This window comes from Cheilinus undulatus, linkage group 4 (assembly GCF_018320785.1).
Source record: "Cheilinus undulatus linkage group 4, ASM1832078v1, whole genome shotgun sequence".
In the NCBI taxonomy this organism is placed as follows: Eukaryota; Metazoa; Chordata; class Actinopteri; order Labriformes; family Labridae; genus Cheilinus; species Cheilinus undulatus.
The window spans coordinates 45,737,909-45,759,599 of record NC_054868.1 but is presented as its reverse complement, the minus strand read 5'-3'; the positions used below and the strand labels follow the sequence as shown (position 1 = coordinate 45,759,599).

The 21,691-nt window shown below is 39.3% G+C and overlaps 1 protein-coding gene across 1 annotated transcript; it reads left to right on the top strand.

Moving 5' to 3' along the window:
* Positions 1-60: 60 nt before the first annotated feature.
* si:ch211-14k19.8 (interphotoreceptor matrix proteoglycan 2) lies at positions 61-20,760 on the top strand. The gene is made up of 11 exons (XM_041784070.1): positions 61-305; positions 3,963-4,352; positions 4,693-6,585; positions 6,664-6,752; positions 8,657-8,715; positions 10,822-10,985; positions 14,362-14,527; positions 14,618-14,809; positions 17,961-18,182; positions 20,279-20,438; positions 20,517-20,760. Exons 1-11 carry the CDS (start codon positions 263-265, stop codon positions 20,589-20,591), a joined length of 3,453 nt encoding a protein of 1,150 aa, XP_041640004.1. The 5' UTR covers positions 61-262; the 3' UTR covers positions 20,592-20,760.
* Positions 20,761-21,691: the final 931 nt, after the last annotated feature.

The window sequence follows — 21,691 nt, the reverse complement described above, 5'->3', positions numbered from 1 at the left end:
TGTCTCATTTAGGTGACTGTGCGGGGCCGTGTCCTCCTGACAGCACGGCGGTTTCCGTTCGGAGGAAATGATGGAGGAGGAAAGTTTGTGACGCCGCTTCGTGTTTTTGGGACTGTCCGTAGGAAAATACCGCTGAACATTTTATTAGCTTGTAGCTCGGTTCGCTCGTCCTTGCCGTTCTGTTCAGAGGGATAAATTTAAGAAGTCTGTATGGATCTGGGATTATTTGGGTTGCCAACACTGAAATGTCTCATGATTGGAAATGCAGCTCCACGCCTGTCTGTTGGTCGTTATCATCACAACAGGTAGGAAACATGACTACTGGTGAACGCTATGCCTCAGAATAATTTAAGACTGCTTAACATTTAGCACATATCAACAGCTGGTGCCTTTAATAGGAGTCGCACTTTGTCTGCTTACAATTTAAAATATGAATATTTAACCAGGTTTCTGAAGTTTGGGATTACCTGAGTCCCTCCAGACTCTTCAAAATCTTTTGGTCAGTCACCATGATTGCAGTGAAAATAAGGGAAGATATGTGTTACACATCTATTTTATCTTTAGCTCATGTCAGTAGCAGATGTAGTACTGTTGCCGTTCAGAGAGTTTGTAACCTGATAGAATACATAAATTAAGATGTATTTCAGTGTTAAAACTCCTGTGTAGGCTTTGCTTTTGCCTGGTTATGAAACAGACTGCAATTGAAATTACAGTTGTTGTCACTGTAGGACCATCAGCCAAAAGTGGTTCTCAACTAGTGGGTCGGGACCCAAAACTGGGTGAGTGAGCTGTTTTCAGTAGGTTCACAAAATATGTGGAATTCCAATATAAAATGTGGCGTAAAGCCTGTGTATGTAAGCCCTAAGTAGATACATATACATCTTATTTAACTCTGATTGGAAGTCATAAAGAACGCATTTTGGTTGTTTTCCTGGGAGGGGTCTGGCTGCAGACATCTGAGATATATGTCTAGGAAAGAACACGCCATAATTTGCCAGTGTAGCATAGTTACAGATTTTCAGTTTACATATGTATAATTCAGTGTTATTCATAAGTATTATTCATGGCTGTTACATTCATGAAATAACCACACTGCAAACCTGAGAGACCAAGCAGCACTTCATAAATAAAACAGAGAAAAATGGTCAGAAGTCTAATCCATGTTTAAATTATGTATCCATTTCAGAAATAGATACATGAGATGTGGCTCGCTTTTGCTGTATTCGTTTAACAAAAGCTAACGGAGCTACACTAGCTACATAATTAACATTACTACATAAGCCAATGTAGCTAAATTAGCTTTAGCAACGTGAGCTTAGCAAATGTAGCTAAAGCTAATGTAGCTACATGGATAAGGTTTTCATACTTTGTGAGCTTAGCTTTGGCTATGTCAGCTCCCTAGCTGCATTATCTACGGCAGGGACTCTCAACCTTTTCAGCCTACGACCCCAAAATAAAGGAGCCAGAGACCAGGGACCCCTGCTGTACCTGAAGGTAGCTGAACACAGCCATGCACATTTGAGAATAGTGCAGACAAGGCTGTCCATGAGGGGGGGAAAGGGGGAGGTTTCTGGAACCCAGCCAAACTGGGGCCCATGGAGGTCAGCAAAACCATGGTCTATTGTAAAGCTGTGAAAACTATATTTTATATCTGACCTGAATAATATCGACTCTTTTCAAATAACACATATCTTTATTTATTCATTTGTGTAGTAAATAGCCTTCTTGAAATGAAATAACTTTTTGTTAAAAACATGATAACTAAAATTGGTTGATAATGGCAAAAATATTTGGAAAAGGTATGGAAATTATATTTTTAAAGAATATATTTAGGTTAAAAGTGGCGAAAATGTGATAAAAGTGGTAAAAAAATGACCAAAAGTGGGTTGAAGTGGCAAAATGGGCACACAAAGTGGTAAGAGGGGATTTGAAAATGGCTTTAAGTGCTCTAAGTGCTGTAAAGTGGCAACAGTGTAATTTAAAAAAAATTCTTTTTTTTTTTTTTTAAGGCATGTTGACCCCCTCTCAGTGTCCCATGACCTCCAAGGGGGTCCCGACCCTAAGGTTGAGAACCACTAATCTATGGAGCTCAATTATCTATGTAGTTAATGTGGGTGACCAAAAATCCCTGGTTTCCCAGGACAGTCCAGTTCTAAGAGATCTGTCCCTGGCTTGTGCTGTCTTTGGAAATGTCCCTGATATTTACAATGTATTCTAAAAAAAGAGCTTCTTCTTGTTACATGACAGACTGATCAAACCTCCCCTGACATATTTCAAACTGTTCCGCTATCGAAAAAGTAATTAAATGTCAGCTGTTTTGTCCATAGCCTGGGCACTTTTTGATGAGCAGTTAAGTGCTAATGCTAAACTTAGGCATATCCTGTAAGTAGTCTACTGTTCTTTCAAAATGAAAGTCAATTTTTGTTTTGTCAGTTGAATATTTGAAAAATATTTAATATATTTGAATATATTTGAGTTGGTTGCTGCAACAGTAGGAAAAGTTTGATTTTCAGTTGCAAGAAGTTGACACAGCACCATGGCAGCTCTTTGATGGAAAACAATCAAATAAAAATAAAACAGAGTAAAACAAAAATTCCTTGATCTTGCATTTTTGAGGAGAAGAAAAAACATAAGTTTAGTGAACTGACACAAGAAGAGGAAAAACAGAAAAGTTCCAGATAGTTATATTTGATTATTGCATGGGTCATCAACTACATTTGTTCAAGGGCCAGTTTTTACTTGGAAGACACTGAAGGAGCCAGACTTCTCAAAAACTAAATTTTACTAAATATTTTTGACCAATTAACATGTAGTTGTTTAGTTCTTTTTTTCTCCTTCAATAATGTAAATTATTTTTTTGCCTTTGGCAGTGACATCAGTGCCAATGGCCTAAACTGCAGCTGCCACCAGGGGGCGATTGTGATATTTTGGCTGTATATTTCCGGGGCTGGCATGTTGTCATCACTGGGTTTGATGCTAAAATGCTTTGTTGTGATTGGTGGGGAAACAGTCAGGAAACCAGTCTATTGTGGTGGTTCTGTGGCAGGAAAAATTTAACTGTCAAAGTACCTAAAGTGGAAGTTTGACATGGAAAACAGCCACTTTAATCAAGAACGAATTCATGACTATGTCTTTATTGTGCATCATATTGACTAATAATGACTTAAGGATGGAGTTCTGTAAAATGGATCAAACATTAAGACAGCATTTAAAGCCTATTGGGATTTTTTGAAATAACATACCCATAATACCACAGCATATTTTTCCTCTGCAGATTTTTCCAATTGAAAGATCTTCTGGGTACTGGCCTGATGTGGCCCTCGGGTCGCCAGTTGATGAACCTGGATAATTGGCTCTTTAGTTCCAGTATTTTTATTACTGATGAGCCGTTACTGTTAATATAGTTTCAGAATAAGGCTGTAAAGTTGGGTTTGATGCCTCTTGCAAAACTTTTGTCAAAACGTGTGAAACTTTAAATGCCCCAATTGATATGTCATCATGATAATATTTAGTGGTTTTCTCTGTCAAATTGGAAACGTCCCCAGTTTTCACTTAAAGCTAACGAAGCAATGTAAGCTACATTTTCCTCGTCAGAATGTTTTTATGAAGGACTAGCTTATTTCCTGATAGAAGATTGTTTACTCTGCTTTATTTAAAGGTTTTTGAAATCACTTTGCAGGTCAGGTTTTTAAGTTTCACTTTTGGTATCCTAACCGTTGACTTAACCCTGACCCTAAACCTAAAGAGAAGTTAAATCCAGTTTGATTTTGAAAGTTTTAAAGCTGGTTTTGCTGTGCCAGTTTCTTAAAATCTGTAGAAAACAACCAAAATGAGCATGTTATCATGGGAGATGGAGTCAAATAAAAAATATCCATCCATCCACTGCTGCAGTATGCAACATTTACACGATTTCAACAGTTTTTTCCCTCTCTTACCAGCATCTTTTCCCCTTTTTTTCTCAGATAAAACATTGGCCTTATCGCAGCACCTCTGTGGTGAAGATGTCAGCCTGGACCAAGAGCCTTCTGGTCACATTAATCTCACTTTACCTGGACTTTTTACTGATTCCACTGACAGACCCCAGACCGTAACCCACCACTCTCATGAAGCCACACCGGCTTCAGTTTGCACTTGGACTTTAAACATCCCTCTGGGTCGAACGGTACTTTTAAAGTTGGTATGGTTGGGAAACAGCTCCAGTATATCCATTCGTTGTGTGTGGAATGAAAAAGATCTGATCCTGGAGAGCGGTGGGGGGACAGCTCTGCTCTCCGGCTGTGATGGAAACAAAGCAACACTCTACTGGACAGGGGAAGGATGGCCCTCAAATGCGATTGAGCTGTCTTATTATGGTGAGAAACAGTGACTTGACTATGCAGTTTGGGTTTATTGAGTCTGTGTGGCCTAGTTCTTTATCACGAGAGTTTAATCTAATTGTTCAAACTGGATCACACTTGTTTCAGAGCTGCTTTTACCCAGGCTGTATTTTTGTTTACTGTCATGGCTACGTTGGCTTTACAGTATGTAATTATGGAGACATACTGTGCTGAAATATGTTGTTACAGGCTCTATATCTGTCGGAAAGTTCTTATCACGCCTACTGTGGTGTGAGAAGCTATGCTGTTGTGATTTCCACTCTATCTCCTCTCACCCTATCTGTCTCTGTTTTTGTGTTTCTTCCTGGTCATCCAGTCCAGGAAGATGACACACATTCCACAGAGGACCACACCAACCCATATTCAATCCAAGACCTCTTACATTGGTCTCAGACAGGAACCAGCTTTACAAGAACTTCTCCCATTGGTCAAGAGTTTGGGAGAGGAACCGTAAGGAGCAGAGGTCAAATCTACGAAAGCGAGGAGACGAGTTCAGGACCATATTTCTCCTCTCAGAACCAGGGGCTGCTGCACCCCACCGCACCCCTGCAGGGACTCGCCACGACTGGGAAAGCCGATAGGGAAACTCTCCCTTTTCCTGAGGAAGAACTAAACAATGGCACGGATGCATCTGGAGCTGCTCACCTCGCTGATAGTCCCACATCGGCTCAAGAGAGGACACACCCCTATTTTCATTCAACAGATTCATTTTTCCACGATCTAAATACAGAAAACACTGAAACAGACTCCAGGAATGAGCATGAAACACACACAGATCCGACTCATGAAACGAGAAGTAGCTCCAACACCTTGAATGCAGATAAACACACATCAGCACCAAGTGTTTCAAGCTCCAGCATCCCACATTTCAACACATCTCTTTCTGGCACAACATCCATGAGTAAGCCAGTTTCAACCCTTCCTAACAGAGTTGTTTTTAAGGGTCCTGGAGAGAAACTATCCCCTTCTTGGAGGAGCCATCGAAGCACAGATGTACTTGACTCTGATACAACTTCCGCCGTCACATCTAGCCCTTTAAAATCCCCCACCAAACCCCCGGAGGAAGGCTCAACCAGTTCAAACACTGATACAGAATCTACTGTGTCATCATTATCATCATCCTCACAGGGTCCCAGCATGGTTCACTCATCCACCACCCCAGTTACAGACATCAACACTGCTGTCAGTACTCTGGAAACTGCTTCATTTCACCCAAACATGAGCCCAAACGGCTCTTCTTTGTCTGCCTTTTCTGATTTTAGAAGCCAGACAGATGCATTTGAGCCATCTGACAAGCTTGAAATCACACAGAGGCTTCAGACTTTTACTCCTTCATCCTCGCTGAGCCAAACAGACATTGCTCAAAGCACAGAGAGTGGCACACAAATGCCTTACACAACCTCTCCACTGATGCTGACGAGTCAAGAGGAGGCAAAAGCAGCAGCGGAAAGTACTCAAAGCAATTTAAAAGCTATCTCCTTCTCGCCTGACATAACCAAAGCTGATGAGCAGACTTTCAGTTTTACTGATTCATCTCTAGGAGATGCAGTCCAAAGCTCAGCTGTCAACCTGAACACTGAAGCTTATACACAAAGTCCCACTTTCACTCTCTTCCATGACAACTCTGCCACAGTTTCACAGACATCTGCTTATCTTCTGTCAACAAGTACATCCACAGACTCATCTACAAGATTCAAAACAGTCCAAACATACTCTGCATTTCCAGGCACTTTAGGTTCTCCTCACACAACCTCCCCTTTGCCTTCCACTACCACCCAATCTACTGCACAAACTTCCCAAAATACGATGCCTACAACCTCAGAAGCATCAACAATCAGAGCTACTTCTGCACATAAGCCTCACACACAATCCCAGCTGCCTTCTACTGACATTCCAGCCACACATAAACAAACCCACGGCTATTTTACAACTGCACAAACTTCTGCACACTCCCTTTCAACTGTAACACCTGAGGACACAGACGTAGAAGTAGAGAAGCAAGATGAGTCTTGGCAGCAGTTTCCCAGCAGCACCACCAGTCAGACTACACGAGCGGGTCAACCTGCACCTTATACAACCCAACATCCCAGCAGGGAAAAGCGTACAACACTTGCAACATCTGTTTTAGACCCCAGACCAACTCTGAACTCAACAACTGGTCGCACACCCAAGTTCTTCATTGTTCCAGACCAGCCTGCAGATATCAGAGGTACTATTTTTGTTGATTAATTGAGAGTTTTGTGGGTTTGGGTCTGTTGTAGTAAACTTATTTGCTTGTTCTTTCCAGTGGAGTATATCGAGCTGCTGCTGCAGATCATTGTAGAAGAGTCTAGGTCAACTTTAAACCCGGGCTTAGAGGATGACACCACTGCATGGGTGAGAAATCATGAAAACACACTTTCATACAGAAACTGGAGTTGCCACAATGTCAGAATTTGACTGTTGATCAAAAAACTAGTGAAAGTTGAAAAGTATGAACAACACCTTTCTTAATGCCATGGCAACAAAAAGGGAAGTCTAGGGCTACAGATATTGGGAGTATTGTTTTCTATCACTAAAGACTGCAAGCAAATTCCTGCACATTGTCAAAATAGCATGAATGCACTGGCAATGTTTTAGTACTGATCATTTCTCTACTGCACATTTGTCCTATGAAGTAGGTTGTTTTTATTGACCCGCCGAGGGGGGGCACCGAAGATCTTGGGGGGGGTGAGCTTTGTCTTTTCTGAGGCTGCCAAAATTAGATCTGCAAATATTGATTAAACCCATGATCAAGCAGAATTAAGTTGTTTACACAAATGTCTTTTAAGAAAAGCATGCATAGGCTTTTTTAGGGTTTCATTAGTGAAAAAATTAAAATCTATGCTTATTTTTGATGGCCATGTGTCACTTTTTCTTCTTTCTTGGGTCCTGGTGGGGCTCCGCTTTTCTTAGGTACATGTAGGGGGGCACAAAGGAAAAATGGTTGGGAAAGACTGCAGTAGTGGACTCAAGATGTTGAGGGGCAGGTAAAAGGAGCACCTGCAGGATGTGGTGGGGCACTAGGGCAAAATGGAATTAATACATTTGAGTGAAATGATAAGAAAATCAGGTTAGGATTAAACATTTTGTTTGTGGGATTAAATTGATTACACCACTATAATTTAACAGATAAGGTATAATTAAGTAATCAACCAATTTTACAAAGATGCACACATGTAACCTGACATGTCAGATGTATTTGTTTCACACATCCATCTGGAAAACCTTTGATCTACAGCATTTAGGAAAGGGCAGAGGCTTTGAAAAAAACTCGGAGGGTGATTGGATGAATGTTCTGTCTGTCACATCTTTACAGGCCAATCAGAGCAACAAAACATGTGACGTCGTCACCGCTACCAAGATGCGCGTGCACAGCTACCGTGGAATAAACTCCATAGAGAACTGCATGATGCTAACTATGGGGACTGTAGGCATGTCAGTACACGACTTTTGTCGTTTTTGAAAAGAAAACAACTCACTGCTGTTCTTTGTTCTTCTTTTAACGAAGAAATGTCGTCAAGTTCTGATAAAACTGGCGCTTTAGCAGCATCTGCACTAATGTCTTCCTCCATGATTGCACCGGCCTCTTGTTGCTGCTTACATACATCACGATTCCGCAGCGCCCGAAAGTACTTCCCCTCATCGCTGATTGGTCCTGTCACTTTCTAACCAGGCCCAAACAGTTCAGACAGAACTTTTGCAAGATGGATTCGCCAGTGAGAAATATGGAAACAGGTGTATCCATCTGCTTTGTAAGGTTAGCACAAGTGTGGATGTCAGTAAAAAAAGAACTAAAGGAGATTATGGAACTTTATTGCATTTTCTCTTCTATTGGACATGTGCCAAAGAGGACGTGAATTTTTGTCAATTTAGAGTGCTCCAAAGAGAGTACTTTGTTTAATTTTATCTACTTACAGGACACCTTAGAGGGCACTTTTTCAAAATTTGTTTCCTTGCATAGTTCTCAAGAAGATACCATCATAATTACTTACCATCAAGTCATCTTAACTGGTACTTTTGCAGTTTTTTTACACACTAAAGCACTACTGAGGGCTATTTCCCACTCCTGAGTCCACCAGTGTTTCTGTACTTTTAAATACTATTGACCATTACAACAAAAGAACTTGTTTTGTGTTAAAATGTGTTGTCAATAAGTATTGAAAATATTCATAACCCTCATGGAAACAATCTCATAAACATGCTATTTAACAACAATCTTTCATAAGCCTTCCCTCCTTCTATTTCCTTATTTTCTTCAGATGGAGCCTTACCTACACAAAGCCCCGGGGTTCAGTAGACTGCTGGGTGTCTGGAGCAGGTGAGCTACTATTGAGTAAATACAATTATAGGAAATAACTCAAGTACTTGCCCGTAATAGCCAAAGCAGCACTTGAAAAGCAGCCCAGCTGCTGAGTGAATTATTTAGGCTTAAGACGAGGCCAGCTCACTTATACAGCACCATTCATGTGCAGAGCAATTCAAGGTGCTTTGTGTGGAATAATTTCCGAATGATGGCTAGGCTGCCCTCGCTGGTGTCATGCAGTGAAAGATGAGATTCTCCTGTTCACTGAAGTGATTCACATGATTCACAGCCGGAGTTTAGGGCCAATAAGAGAGCATGGGCACATGTAGTCGCCTCTCACGTTGCATTACTGGATGAATCCTTTGTCTGTCAACTTGAACATACATAGTTGGTTCTTTCACCAACCAATTCACGCTCTTGTATCCCTAAGGCCCTCCCTATCACAGTTTTTGCAGGAGAGGTAATGCGTTAGACCGGAGTGAGAGGAGAGAATCAGACCTGTTGATCTCTGATGATGGCAAAGAGTTTGAATATTGCAGAAGCCCTGGGACAAAAACAGAAGCAGTGATGAAGATGACAGCTTTATTAGGGTGGAAAAGCATGACAGACGACATTTATGCCCATATAACAAAATATCATTTTAGACATTATTTTCTGCACTTACCTATAAATTGTTCATATATTCCACTGCTTTTGTGAGGCTAAGACTTTAGTAGACCTGTTTCAAGCACCAAAACAATTCCTCCACATGTGTGAAGGTGTGATTTCACAAGAGATTCAAATGTTTAAAAAAAAATCAAATTTCAAAATTCAGCTTTTGGGCTAAAATAACTCTATACACTGTCCTCAGTGTACGTAAAGCTGAGATTGTCCTAAAAATTTTTGCTATAAAACACTGGGATACTTTTTTTATTTCCAGGACCCTTAAAAAGGGGGATAAAAAATAATGTAAAAATTGAGGAAATACCCTTAGACCTCAGAGGGTTCATATTTGGCAGACCTCCAGACCCCCTTATCTGGTGGTGCCACCTATTAAAAAGGCAAATATGCAAATATTTCATGCATTGGCCAACAGGTTGTAGCAGAAGAAAAATATAAACTATAGAGTTTACTTTTGAACTCAATTTTTGTGCATTTAAAAAATAAATGGTCAATTAGCCTTAAAAGTTTGAATGAAAATCCTAATACAGTCATAAAAACAGAATTATATGATTTTTTCTATTCCTGCCACCCTTCATATGAGCCTATTCGAACTGTTTTTCTTATTTCTTGCTTCTGTCTTTTATTGTATTGCTGCAGGATCATGCCTGGAAAAGAGAATCCAGATCTCAGTGGGTTCTTCCAGCTAAAATAAAGCGTTATCAAAGATAGAGTGCAGGATTATAAAAAAAAAAGAGAGAAATGCAGCTTTAAGCGAAGATAAGACAAAATACAAACTGTATTAACAAATCAAAACAGAGATTTGACATTACTTCAGTTATAAATAATGGTGTTAAATTACAAAAGACTTTTACATTTAACAGCAAGTAAATCAGAATTAAATGAAAATTGAATAAACTTAAGTAGAATGACAAATGGGAACGCAAAGCTGCCTCACACTTGTTGGTCGTCATTCTTGGAAAAGTGAATCAGTCTGTCCAAGTAGACCTGAGGGGTTTGGATGCTTGATGATAAATTTGCAGATCTGAAAAGTCAACTGGCCCAAAAGAAAAGGTTTAAATGTTGGCTACAAAAATCCACAACTATTTAAATTACGGTATAATTTCTGAATTTTTGCTTATATTGTGAAATTGAGCAAGGAAATGTGTAATTCAGTGTCATCTTTGGATTAGGAAAATGAGGTACAACCTGGGAAGCGGGTTGCAAATTTCCATCTTGCAGTGGATGAAATGTCTGTGATTCATCCAAAGAGTAAGAAAAGACTTTAGTATTTTTGGAGGTACATTTAGAACAGCAACAGAAGGTGGATAAGTTGTTAGCTCTGCAGCAAGAATATTATGGTACTAAGAGGGCTAAGATTAAGAACCTTATAGTGATAAAGTCTTAGTCTTAAAGTCGGTAGGTGTCTTAAAATGCTTTTCTCCATACATTGAAGGTGAATGTGCTGTTCTGTTGTTGCAGTGGCCATGCGGTTCAGAGTCTGGTCCAATTTAAAACCAGTGGGGCTCTGCAGTGGCTCAGCTCGACTGTACCCACATCACTGTTGGAAAGAACTGGACTCTCTCAGGCTGTTCAAGAGGGGAAGAAATTCAGATCCTCCAAGATCAGCAACATCACAGTGGGAGGTAAACCTCAGCCAATCCTTTAATCGTCATTTTTTTGTATAGCACTTCTCACACAGGCAGATGTTACAACGAGAAATTCCAAACACCAAACATGTGATGAGATGCTAACCAGCAGAAAGCTGAGTAAAGATTCAAGCCTTGGAGGTTAAAGACAATTCTGTTAAGGAGCTTATGTTTCAAGTAATTTTCCACGTCTTTCCTCTCATTATCTGTCATTTCACCACTCTGCTGACTGTCTAATGAAGCTGGTGGGTTAGTGGACAGCCACAGCAGCTATATTTACCTGAGAGGGAATTTAACCTCCTTACTTGATTGACCCAGTTACAGGCAGACTCATGTGAACACAATAACTCAGTTAGACTGTCTCTGTTTTAGCTCACAATCTAGTTATGAGAAATCTGATTAGAGAGCATGGCTTCTAATGAGATCAAATCGGCCTCTTTTTCTTGCTTTGGGTGTTTTTCCTACTGCACAGATTCACAATGGCACAGTGTTTTCAATTGAGCTTAAAGAGAGGGAAAAAGATTATTTCAGTCTGTCATTTTTGTGCCGTTTACTGGTGGACCAATTTGGTTAGAGTTTCATATCATTTTAATGCCTCTGCACCAGTGGCAGCCAAGGACAGGAGGCGTCATGTTTTCAGTTTGTCCATCCTGGACACTCACGAGAATGCAATATCTCCAGAATGCTTTAAGGGAAAATGTCAACAAATGCCTCAATTTAAACAAAAAAAAAGAGTTGGGGCGCTGTGTAAGATGTAAATACAAACAGAATGCAGTGATTTGCAAATCTCATGAACAACATATCAGATGTTGAAACTGAGATATTTTACCATTTAATTAAGAATATTAGCACATTTTGAATTTGATGGCAGGAACACATCTCAGAAAATAGAGACAGGGCAACAAAAGGCTGGAAAAGAAGGTGGTACTAATGAGAAACAGCTTGAAGATCATTTTTCATCTAATTGGGTTAATTGGCAACGGATAAGAAACATGACTGGGTATCAAAGGAGCATTTTAGAGAGGCAGAGTGTCTCAGAAGGGAAGATGGGCAGATGTTTACTATTCTGCAAAAGCTGCATCTAAAAATTGTGGAACAATTTCTGAAAAGTGTTTCTCAATGTAAAATTACGAAGACTTTGAATATCCCACCATCTACAGGACATAATATCATCAATACATTAAGAAGGTCTGGAGAAAATTCAGTGTGCAAGGGTCAATGCCAAAGGTCAGTGTTGTATGTTTGAGATCTTCAGGCCCTCTGCATTAAAAAAGGCATGATTCTGAACTGGAAATCCCTGCATGGACTCAGGAACACTTCCAGAGATCATTATCACTCAACATAGTTCACCGTGGAATCAACACATGCAAGTTAAAGCTGTATCATGCAAAGAAGACGTCATATGTGGACACAATCCAGAGACACCACTGTCTTCCGTGGGCCAAAGCTCAAAATGGAAAACTGTTCTGCGGTCAGATGAATCAAAATTTGAAATTCTTTTGTAAACAAAGATGCCATGTCCTGTGGACTAAAGAGGAGGGGAACCATCCAGCTTGTTATCAGCGCACAGTTCAAAATCTTGCATCTCTGATAGTATGGGGTTGCATTAGAGTTTATGATGTGGGCAGCTTAAACATCAGGAATGCCACTATCAATGCTGAAAAGTGGATAGAGGTTTTATAGCAACATGTGCTCCTATCCAGACCTTGCATATTTCAGCAAGACGAGGCTAAACTAAATACAGTATCACATCCATCCCAACAGCATGGCTTCGCAGTAGAAGAGTCTGGGTGCTGAACTGGCCTTCCTGCAGTCTAGACCTTTCACCAATAGAAAAACATTTGGTGCACGATAAAACACAAAAAAATCTGCCAAAGAAGACCCATGACTGTTGAGCAGCTAGAGCCCTACTTCAGACAAGAATGGGACAACATTCCTCACCCAAAAAACTCCTGCAACTGTTCTCTTCACTTGGCAAACATTTACAGACTTTTGTTAAAAGAAGAGGAGATGCTACACAATGGTAACCATGGCCCTGTCTCCACTTTTTTGAGATGTTTTGCTGCCATCCAACTCAAAATGACCTAATATTTTCATGAAATAGAAAATTTCTCACTTTCAACAGCTTTTACTTACTCAAGTTCCTGCAGTTGAGTATCTTTTTGTGTACTTGTATTTTTTGAGTATATTTTAAAAACACTACTTTAACTTAAGTATATTTTGAAGAAAGTATTGTTCTTCACTACATTTTGAAAAATATCAAGTACCGATTAAAAAATTCACAATGATAGCCAAAACAAGGAGTTTCAAGCTTCCTACCAACAACAAGATAAATGGGAAAGTTTGACTTTCATAACACATGATGGTCAGTAGCGAGAGAATGACTCCACATTTCATCCTGAAGCAGCTGTTGCATTTGACTTAAGGTTAAGTCACACCTTATAATAACCTTATTATAGATTCATATTCTCTTGAAGTTATTTCACATGAAGAAAATATAATATTTTAGTGTATAACCCCCTCAGATATCAGAAGAAGAAACTCAGTACTTGGAATACATTTAAATGACTTATTTTTTTTACTTTTGAGTAGATTTATAGACCTGTACTTTTACTTTTACTTAAATACGTTTTAATTAAAGTTACTGTACTTTTACCTGAGTACAGTAGTCTAGTACTTTTTCCACCTTTGTCAACATCTGATATTATTTATGCTCTATTGTGCTGAAAATCTGGGTTTATGAGATTTGAAAATCATTGTATTCTGTTTAAATTTCCATCTCACACAGCAACTTTTTTGAAATTGTGGTTGTAATTGTAAAGGTCAAAGTCATTGGCCTTAAGATAATCCTTTACTGTAAATGTGATAACTTAAGAATGCTTGGAAGGATTTTCTTTAAACTTTTCCCAGTTTTCTATTCTGACTTAAGGATGAACTGATTAGATTTTTTAGGTACAAGGTCACCGTGACCTTGAGTTTTGTGAGCACAATATTTCAAGAATGATTTACTATGAGATTAGATTAAGTTCGTAAGGTGGACGGATTCAAAAAGCCTATGCTGTCAAATACAGTTTTAACACTGTTAAAGTAATATCTAGGAGAGCATGTACAAAATGATTCACTCACATACTGTGATATCCAGTTAACCAATTGCCTAGTAACATTTAAAAGCCCTAAACTGTCTTAAACATATTTGTAACAGAGGATTTTCCACTAAGGAACAGGCTAAGGAGTCAGTGCAGCAGGTGATAAAAAAGAGAAAACCAGATAGAAGTGAAATAGACCAGGATTAAGATTCTTTTTTAGGATTTTTTGTTTTTTTGTAAAATTGTTGAAGAACCTGAGTCCAACCCTTGAATTTATTTCCCTTTAGGTGTGCAGGCTGATGTGTGTGACTGGTTGCTGCAGTGCCCAGTAGGATATAAGTGTGTTTCCCAGCCTGGCTCTTCAAACTACAGCTGCTCCTCTGTCTGCCACTACGATTACTGTCACCACCACGGCATCTGCACCCACCACCCCGGCCAGCCTCCCGTCTGCCGGTTAGACCATGCCTTTTTTACTCATTTGTTTTCTTGATGTCAAAGCAAGACAAACTTTTCTGCATGTAAGCTCCTCTATGTTTGCATTAGCTGCCTTGTAGGCGAGGACTTCTGGTACATGGGTCAGAGGTGTGATGTGAGGATGACTCGGACACGGCTTGTCGGTGCATGTCTCGCCATCTTACTCATCATGGTGACCGTGATCGGGGTTTTGGCCTTGGTGGCAGTGCGGCGCTACAAAGCGGCTCTGATTCAGGCCAAAGTGGATCAGACTCGAAGCAGGTACACATGAACTCCCCAATGCACAAATTTAGGATTACACCTCAAACATGAAACCTGGAAAAAAGATCATTAAAGATGAAAAAATGTGTTGTTCACTCCAACATTACATGCAGGGTTTCTGCAATTTAATTGCCTCTGTGTTAGCATAGTTTACCCATAATTTCTCATTCTATAATATAGGCGTGTGGCCAAATTTGAAGCCAGTAAATCTTCTGGGGTTAGCCAAAACCCTCCCACAACTATAACATAAGACCTACTGGATTTCATCTATATTTTCTTATTTTTACCAAATACAAATATGTCATTAAGCATTTAATGGTCATTTACAGACTTACTTCACTTTCAAAAATTATATCAGTATTCATTTTAAGAGTAGATGAGCTCTCACTGCCCAGTTGCAATACCTACAAGGTCCACTAGGGAGCAGCAGTTGACACTTTAGGAATAACTGCTATTAAATAGAAGTGTTAATATATAATTTAAGAGTATTGAATTCACAGAAAGCGTGTCATTGCATTATTAGCCACAAAGTTTTTAAGTATTTTATTTTATTTAACTATTTTTGACTGTGAGTGTGATTTTAAACACTTGTCCATTATAAGCTGATAAGATCCAAGATTCAGTGGTAGCGTTGAACTCTGGCTTGATGATGCAAACTGATTAAAATCATGGGGGTCAGCTATACCAAGCCAAAGCTTGAAGGGATTTTAGCTGTTTCTATTTTGCACTAAACTAGAAAATCTTGTTTCTCACAGTCTGAGAGTCCTTCAGGTGCTTTTTTGCTAACTTCAAGCGAGCCTTCATGTGCTTTGCACTGAGGAGAGGCTTCCATCTAGCCACTCTGCCATAAATCCTAGCAGTGATGATCTCTCTTGAACTTTGTCCCATCTCTATGCAGGATCTCTGAAGCTCAGTCAGAGAGGCTGTTGGGTTCTTGGTCAGTTCTCTTATTAAGACCCTTCCCCCCGATTGCTCAGTTTGGCCAGGTGACAAGCTCTTCAAAGAGTCCTGGTTGTGCCAAAATTTTTCCACTTGAGAATTATGGAGGCCGCTGGTATCCTAGGAGCCTTCAGTGCAACAGAGTTTTTTTTTGCAGTCTTCCCCATGAGGTATATGTCTGTAATTACTTTCAGGGATTGACATGTGTACTTTTAAATGTACTATGAATGGAAAAAATATAATCTAAATTTATTTGCCCTCTAAAAAGCCTCAAACTGTCTTAATTTTCAAAAATGTATAGTTAGGTGGATCCCTATAGACATATGAAAGCAATAAATCAGTACAGTACTGTGTGGTAAAATGACATGCAATAAATAAAAATGTATGATTTGTGGCAGAAAAACAACATCCCATTAATCAGCATATTTATTTATTTATTTTTTACAAGCACACCCTGTGCAGAGTTATGTTAGAACTGGTGTATTTGAGCTACAATGCTCCTATGAGATGTGATGTTTAAGCACTGCTGGGTATGTTATGTTTCAGAACTGTAGTTCTCTAGCTTTGTTGCCTGAAAAGAGAAGCTTCAAGAAATTATTTTTATTCACTATGACTGCTTTTTGCTAAATGAAGAGGGACATTATATTGATTTTTGTCTCTGGCCTCCAAATAAATCAAACAGTTGCTGCTTTTATGGCATGACAATATATTTTGGCAAAACGTGTCAAAATCAAGAAGCAGAAAAAAAGGAGCCTGTGAGGGGAGTGTCTGCAGACGAGAGATTGGTAATTACAAAAATGTCCAGTAGGTGTCAGTGTGTAGCTGCTGAACAGTGAACAAGATGAGATCTGTGCTGCAGACTCAAATGTTTAGACAGTCTGCCTGAATCTAAATGTCCACCCTGAGACCTGCAATGCAGACAGGCCTCACTGTTACACATGAACATGCTCTCTGTCAAAGCAAAAATTGGTAAAGCCTGGTTTTTGGTTTTAAAAGTTCTAGCTGGGAAACCTGTCTCTATAATTTTTTTATTTATTGCATAACATATTAAATTTGATAGTGATAATATTCCAAACTAAATAAGGTAAATCCTTCTCCCATGCAAATTCTTCAAGTGACTTGTTGGCTTGATGATTTGTAGACGTGAAAGGCCATCTAGACGTCTGTTTGAGTGGAAACTTTTGGGTTTTTCTGTATCTAAAAGCTGCACCATCAAAGAATTTAAAACCATTTGACATTTGAAGCCACCATCGTAGAGCATGGCTGCAAAACATCCTTTCTGAGACTAATTAGGGAAAATCTTTCATTACGAAATGATGCAATTGCCATAATTTTTGATGATACATAGTTTCAGTAGGATTGGATGGTATTGAAGCTTTGGAAATTTACACCTTCAGTCACAGATTTAACCAAAATTTGCTGCAAGCAAATGAAATATTGACCTTTATGTGCAACTGAAACAGTCTGCAGAATTCTTTGGGAAATCAGGCACCAAAAAAGTTGCCCAATATTGTGAGCATAGGACTTCTATTTTTGTTGCTCTGGTGTCAAATTTTATAGTGTTTGATTTTTTTTAATTATTTTATCTTATCTGTAATAGGCTCAGTATTAGAAAAATATTTTTCAAGAGTATCCTAGCCAAGAAGGCTGACTGTAAAACGTTTTTGACAAATGTTGTGCAGCCATGCATGCAATAAAATGTCCTAGAAATTAAATTCATCAAATGACAAGAAATAAGAATTTAAAACACCAAAGAAAAACATCATTTAGAGCCAAATGTGTCTGCCTCCATTTCATTTAACATTTAAACAGCATCCAACCAGAGTAGCACATAGACTAGTCTTACTGAGACAGTGTAGTTTTTTTCACTCACAAAGAGAAAACTTTTAATATATGGAGGAGACACAGACAGGGAGCATTCAGTCAGGAAGTTTTAAGTCTGAGGTTTACGTCATGAATGCCTGTGCAGTAAAAGTGAGTTCTCTGTGCAGATAAAGGAATACTCTTGCACAACAGCAGAACCATTTTATGTCAGTAAAAACCAGCAGCTCATATTTAAGGATAACCTCTTCCTCCTCTCTGTTCATTTCTGCAATTTCCCTCCAGCTACATGTTCAAAACAGGTGTAAAAACCCCGGTCAATTTGCAGCCTGCATACTAAAACTAATATCCTTTGATTATTTAACCTCATGTCATGACTCATTGTGTGCAGCTACCGCAGGTTCAACCATTTTGATGAGCTGTCAGGACGGTTCTGGTTGCGTTCGTGGGCAGGATCAGCAGACTCGCTGGATAATCCTGCTTTCACACGCTCTGATGAGTTACTGCACCTGCGGGCACTCGACCGCCCCTGCTGTTACCACGACGACACACTGTCGCTGGCATCCACCTGCCCCAGCCATGGCACACGGATCAACACAATCTACCCCCACAGGTAAACACAGACACTCTTCACATATTCACATGGGTTGTTGACCTGATACCCAGTAGGATTATGTTAAAGTTACTCTGACAGCCCTCCTCTATCAGTTTGCCCAACAAAAAAACAAAAAAGGCTATTTGTATGTTCAATAAAACAGAGGGCACATCAACAACAATCTATTTTTTTCTTTTAATAAATATATACTATAGGTGAAACCAGAGGTGAGCAAAGTTGTTCAAAAAATGACACTTACGACTATTCATTACGTAACAAAGGTATTAACCTCACTAAAATTCAATCCATTAACTCTGTTCAAAATGTCAGTACTGCACAGAACTTGGCCATGTTTGGGCCAAAACTGAAGATGAAAAAAGTCGTGTGATGCAAGTAAGCCCGTCTGAGGGCACTATGGGGTGGGAGGATTGACACAACCCACTTGGTGCTCTGGATGTCCTTGCATGTTACCAGGGACATGGGGAAATAATCTGTTTAAAAAAATAAAGTCCACACCTTTAGGGCAGAGTAAGGGGTGGATGTGGCAAGTAAGTATGGCCTAGGGTAGGGTCCAGGTGGGTAGTAGGGTTGCCACGAGTCCCTGGTTGTACTGTGGATGCCCCAAGGGCCTGAGAACCACCAGTGGTCTCAGGGTGTATCACAAGGAATGAAAAGACCCTGACAAAAGAAATGCCATCGAGCTTGACCTTGGCTTCAGATTGATACATGTGTATCGACATCTGTCAAGCTTGACCCCCCCCCCCCCAACTCTCCAGCCCCAGATTGTGGTGCATCAGAGCCTGTGATAAATCCTTAGTGCCCTACATGCCTAAAACATATCACCGGACTGCATGTAAGGATTATTGTGATTCTGACCAGATTTTATCCTATTTGTCATCATTTAACTTGGCATTAGAAGCTCTATGGATATAATACAGCCACTGTATATGATAATACTCTGGATATAATAATATTCCAACTTTAACAGTCCTACTGTATCAAAAAATGTCTCAGCAGTCTAAATCCAGCAAAGTCCAAGCTTGGACTTTCAAACGATTAAAAATTTCAATCTTGATTAATCTTGAAATTTCTATGGGTTATCAAAGGTAATCTCCCCTTTTGGTCGCAATATGAAGTTATAGTGTTTTGCATTTAAAATGTTTTTAGTTTCAGTTTGGATTTATGTAATGTCTTAAACTAAGTGTAATTGACTTGCTGTTTCGAGATATGCCTGCCTTTATTCTTGAAAGAAAGGAACTGGGACATAGGCTTGCATTTTAGCTGGTTCTTTGGTTAATCTCCCTAAGGTACAGGAGGGTGTATGCTTTTCCTCAGGTTTCCTGTGATCCAACTCACTATGTAAGAGTATGCTATGGATGCGTCACTCTCATTTAAACAAACAGAAACCCAGAAACCACTTATTAGAAAAAGATGTTAATGGATTTAATTTAAAAGAGGTTATTTTAAGACAACATTTTTAAAATTCCAAATCCCCAGAAATGATTGATCTGATCTCAGATCAAATATTTCAAAAGCTGTTTTCCTCTCCTGACAAGACCTGACAAGGCATGAATTTTTACTTCTACAGACCTACATTATGATGCTGCTATTTTGCAACTTGAGACCTGTAAATTCACAAACCACAAAAATCTGTTTCTTTTTTTGGCTCATACTGCCAAACTAAGCCAGAGTGAAGCGTCTGTTTAACTTAGTATTTACAGTTACACTCAGTCTCACCAGTAATAGATACATGAACATTACTCTGATGGATGCAAAAGATCAAAATATCACCTCATTTACTTTAGAGAAATATCTAGAGGGGCAAATTTGGCTTACTACTAATAGAACAATTAAATTCCATATTGATTAAAAGAGAACGTAGCAGGCATGTAAAGAGATAAAAGACAAATAGGAGGGAAGTTTCATGAAATATTCACCTAATTATGAAACTACCGAAAGAAGAGAATAAATCTTTAAAAAGCCTGCCTCAATGAATAAAACATACTCTGCCTGACTTCATCTTGAGCTCTTCAAAGTTCCTCCTAGTTCTTGACTGAAAAGCACACATATTGAGTGCCTGCATGAATGGTCTCTTGTGTTCGCATTCATTTTAGCTCACAGTACGGTTTGAGGGGCAGCGAGGTGAGCATGGGGGACGGTGTGCTGGACTCAGGAAAGGCCAGCGACCTCTCTGTGTGCAGTTGGCCTGTCGAACCCATTCAGTGGACTCCTTTCCCGCTTCTGCAGCAGCTGGCTTCTCACAGGACCCCAACAGTAAGCATGCGTTTTTATGTAATGCAAGAAATAAAATACGTTTGTCCTTTTTCATTGTGACATTATGTGTTGTTCCAGGTGAGGGTGTCGAGGCCTCGGTCCTACTGTGAAGGCATGGAGCTGGTCGACATCAGCAAGAGTTGGACTGCTTGAAACACAAAAGAATGAAAAAAACAAAGTTCTGACACTGGTGCTTTCAGCTTGTTTTGGGATTCCAGGCCACAAATGTTATTTTGATGATAAAACCTGTAAAACAGTAACTGTATATGTGTTAATGTGTATATATTTGTTTTATTTTTGTTAAATTGTTGTTACATTTTCATGTTTGTCTTCCATCTGTTTCTTACATATGCTGGGCTGATAGGACGTGCTGTTAAAAAGATAAATAAGCTGTCTGAATGTTTTACGCAGTGCTTTAATATATATAAATGCTATTTATCAGATAATGTTAAAACTTTGACAGGAAGGATATAATCCCTAAAAACAGTAATAGATATGACAACACTGGGCAAAACATCCATAATGTGATGGCTTTTACCAGTGTTTCCCAACCATTTTTCCTTTTCTGAACACCTGTGGCAACAGGTCTCATTGAAATTCCTGAATTTAATTATATACAGGTGTGGCCAAATACTTTGGCCCATGTAGTGTAGCTGCTCTAGTTTTATTTGAGCCCAGATAGAACGATTAGCTAACAAGCTCATGACATAGCTTCTTACCTTAAATGCAGGGCAGTGTCAACAATCTTTTCATTTTCTTTTCTTAAAAAGAGCAAACAGGGTTTTTACTATAAGGACGAACAATTGCCTCAAAAGTTATTACATTACATGACACATTGTTTTTCCCCCTGAGTTGAGGAAGTCAAAGTTGCAGTCAAATACACAGAAAAATGTAGCGTTAGCAAGAAATGCGATCTGTATAGCACTATACAGGAAGTCAAAGAGTTCTATAGGATATGTTTAAATCTTGACACCACAGAAATAAGACATTTAAGCTATCAAAAAGATAAAAGTTGCGGCTTGAAAATTTAGGAAAGCTTTCATAGAGTTAGCAACATTAGCTTAGCTTAGTACAGGCTTTTATTCACAACCTTAAAGACCCTGTAAAATGAAATCCAAAGTTTTTGTCTTAACATGCGAGAAATGTTGGAATATGGTTGCTGTAAACATGTGAAAACTCTGAGATCTACATGAGACTGAATTCTGGATTTAGGCCATTTCATCTCTTTCCTGGCTTGGTTTCATGTGGGCGGG

Bases quoted from the DNA above. Each gene is read 5' to 3' on its own strand.
- si:ch211-14k19.8 (XM_041784070.1), top strand. From the start codon at position 263: ATGCAGCTCCACGCCTGTCTGTTGGTCGTTATCATCACAACAG. The intron at 306-3,962 runs GTAGGAAACATG...TTTTTTTCTCAG, and splicing joins GGTCGTTATCATCACAACAG to ATAAAACATTGGCCTTATCG. The intron at 4,353-4,692 runs GTGAGAAACAGT...CTGGTCATCCAG, and splicing joins GATTGAGCTGTCTTATTATG to TCCAGGAAGATGACACACAT.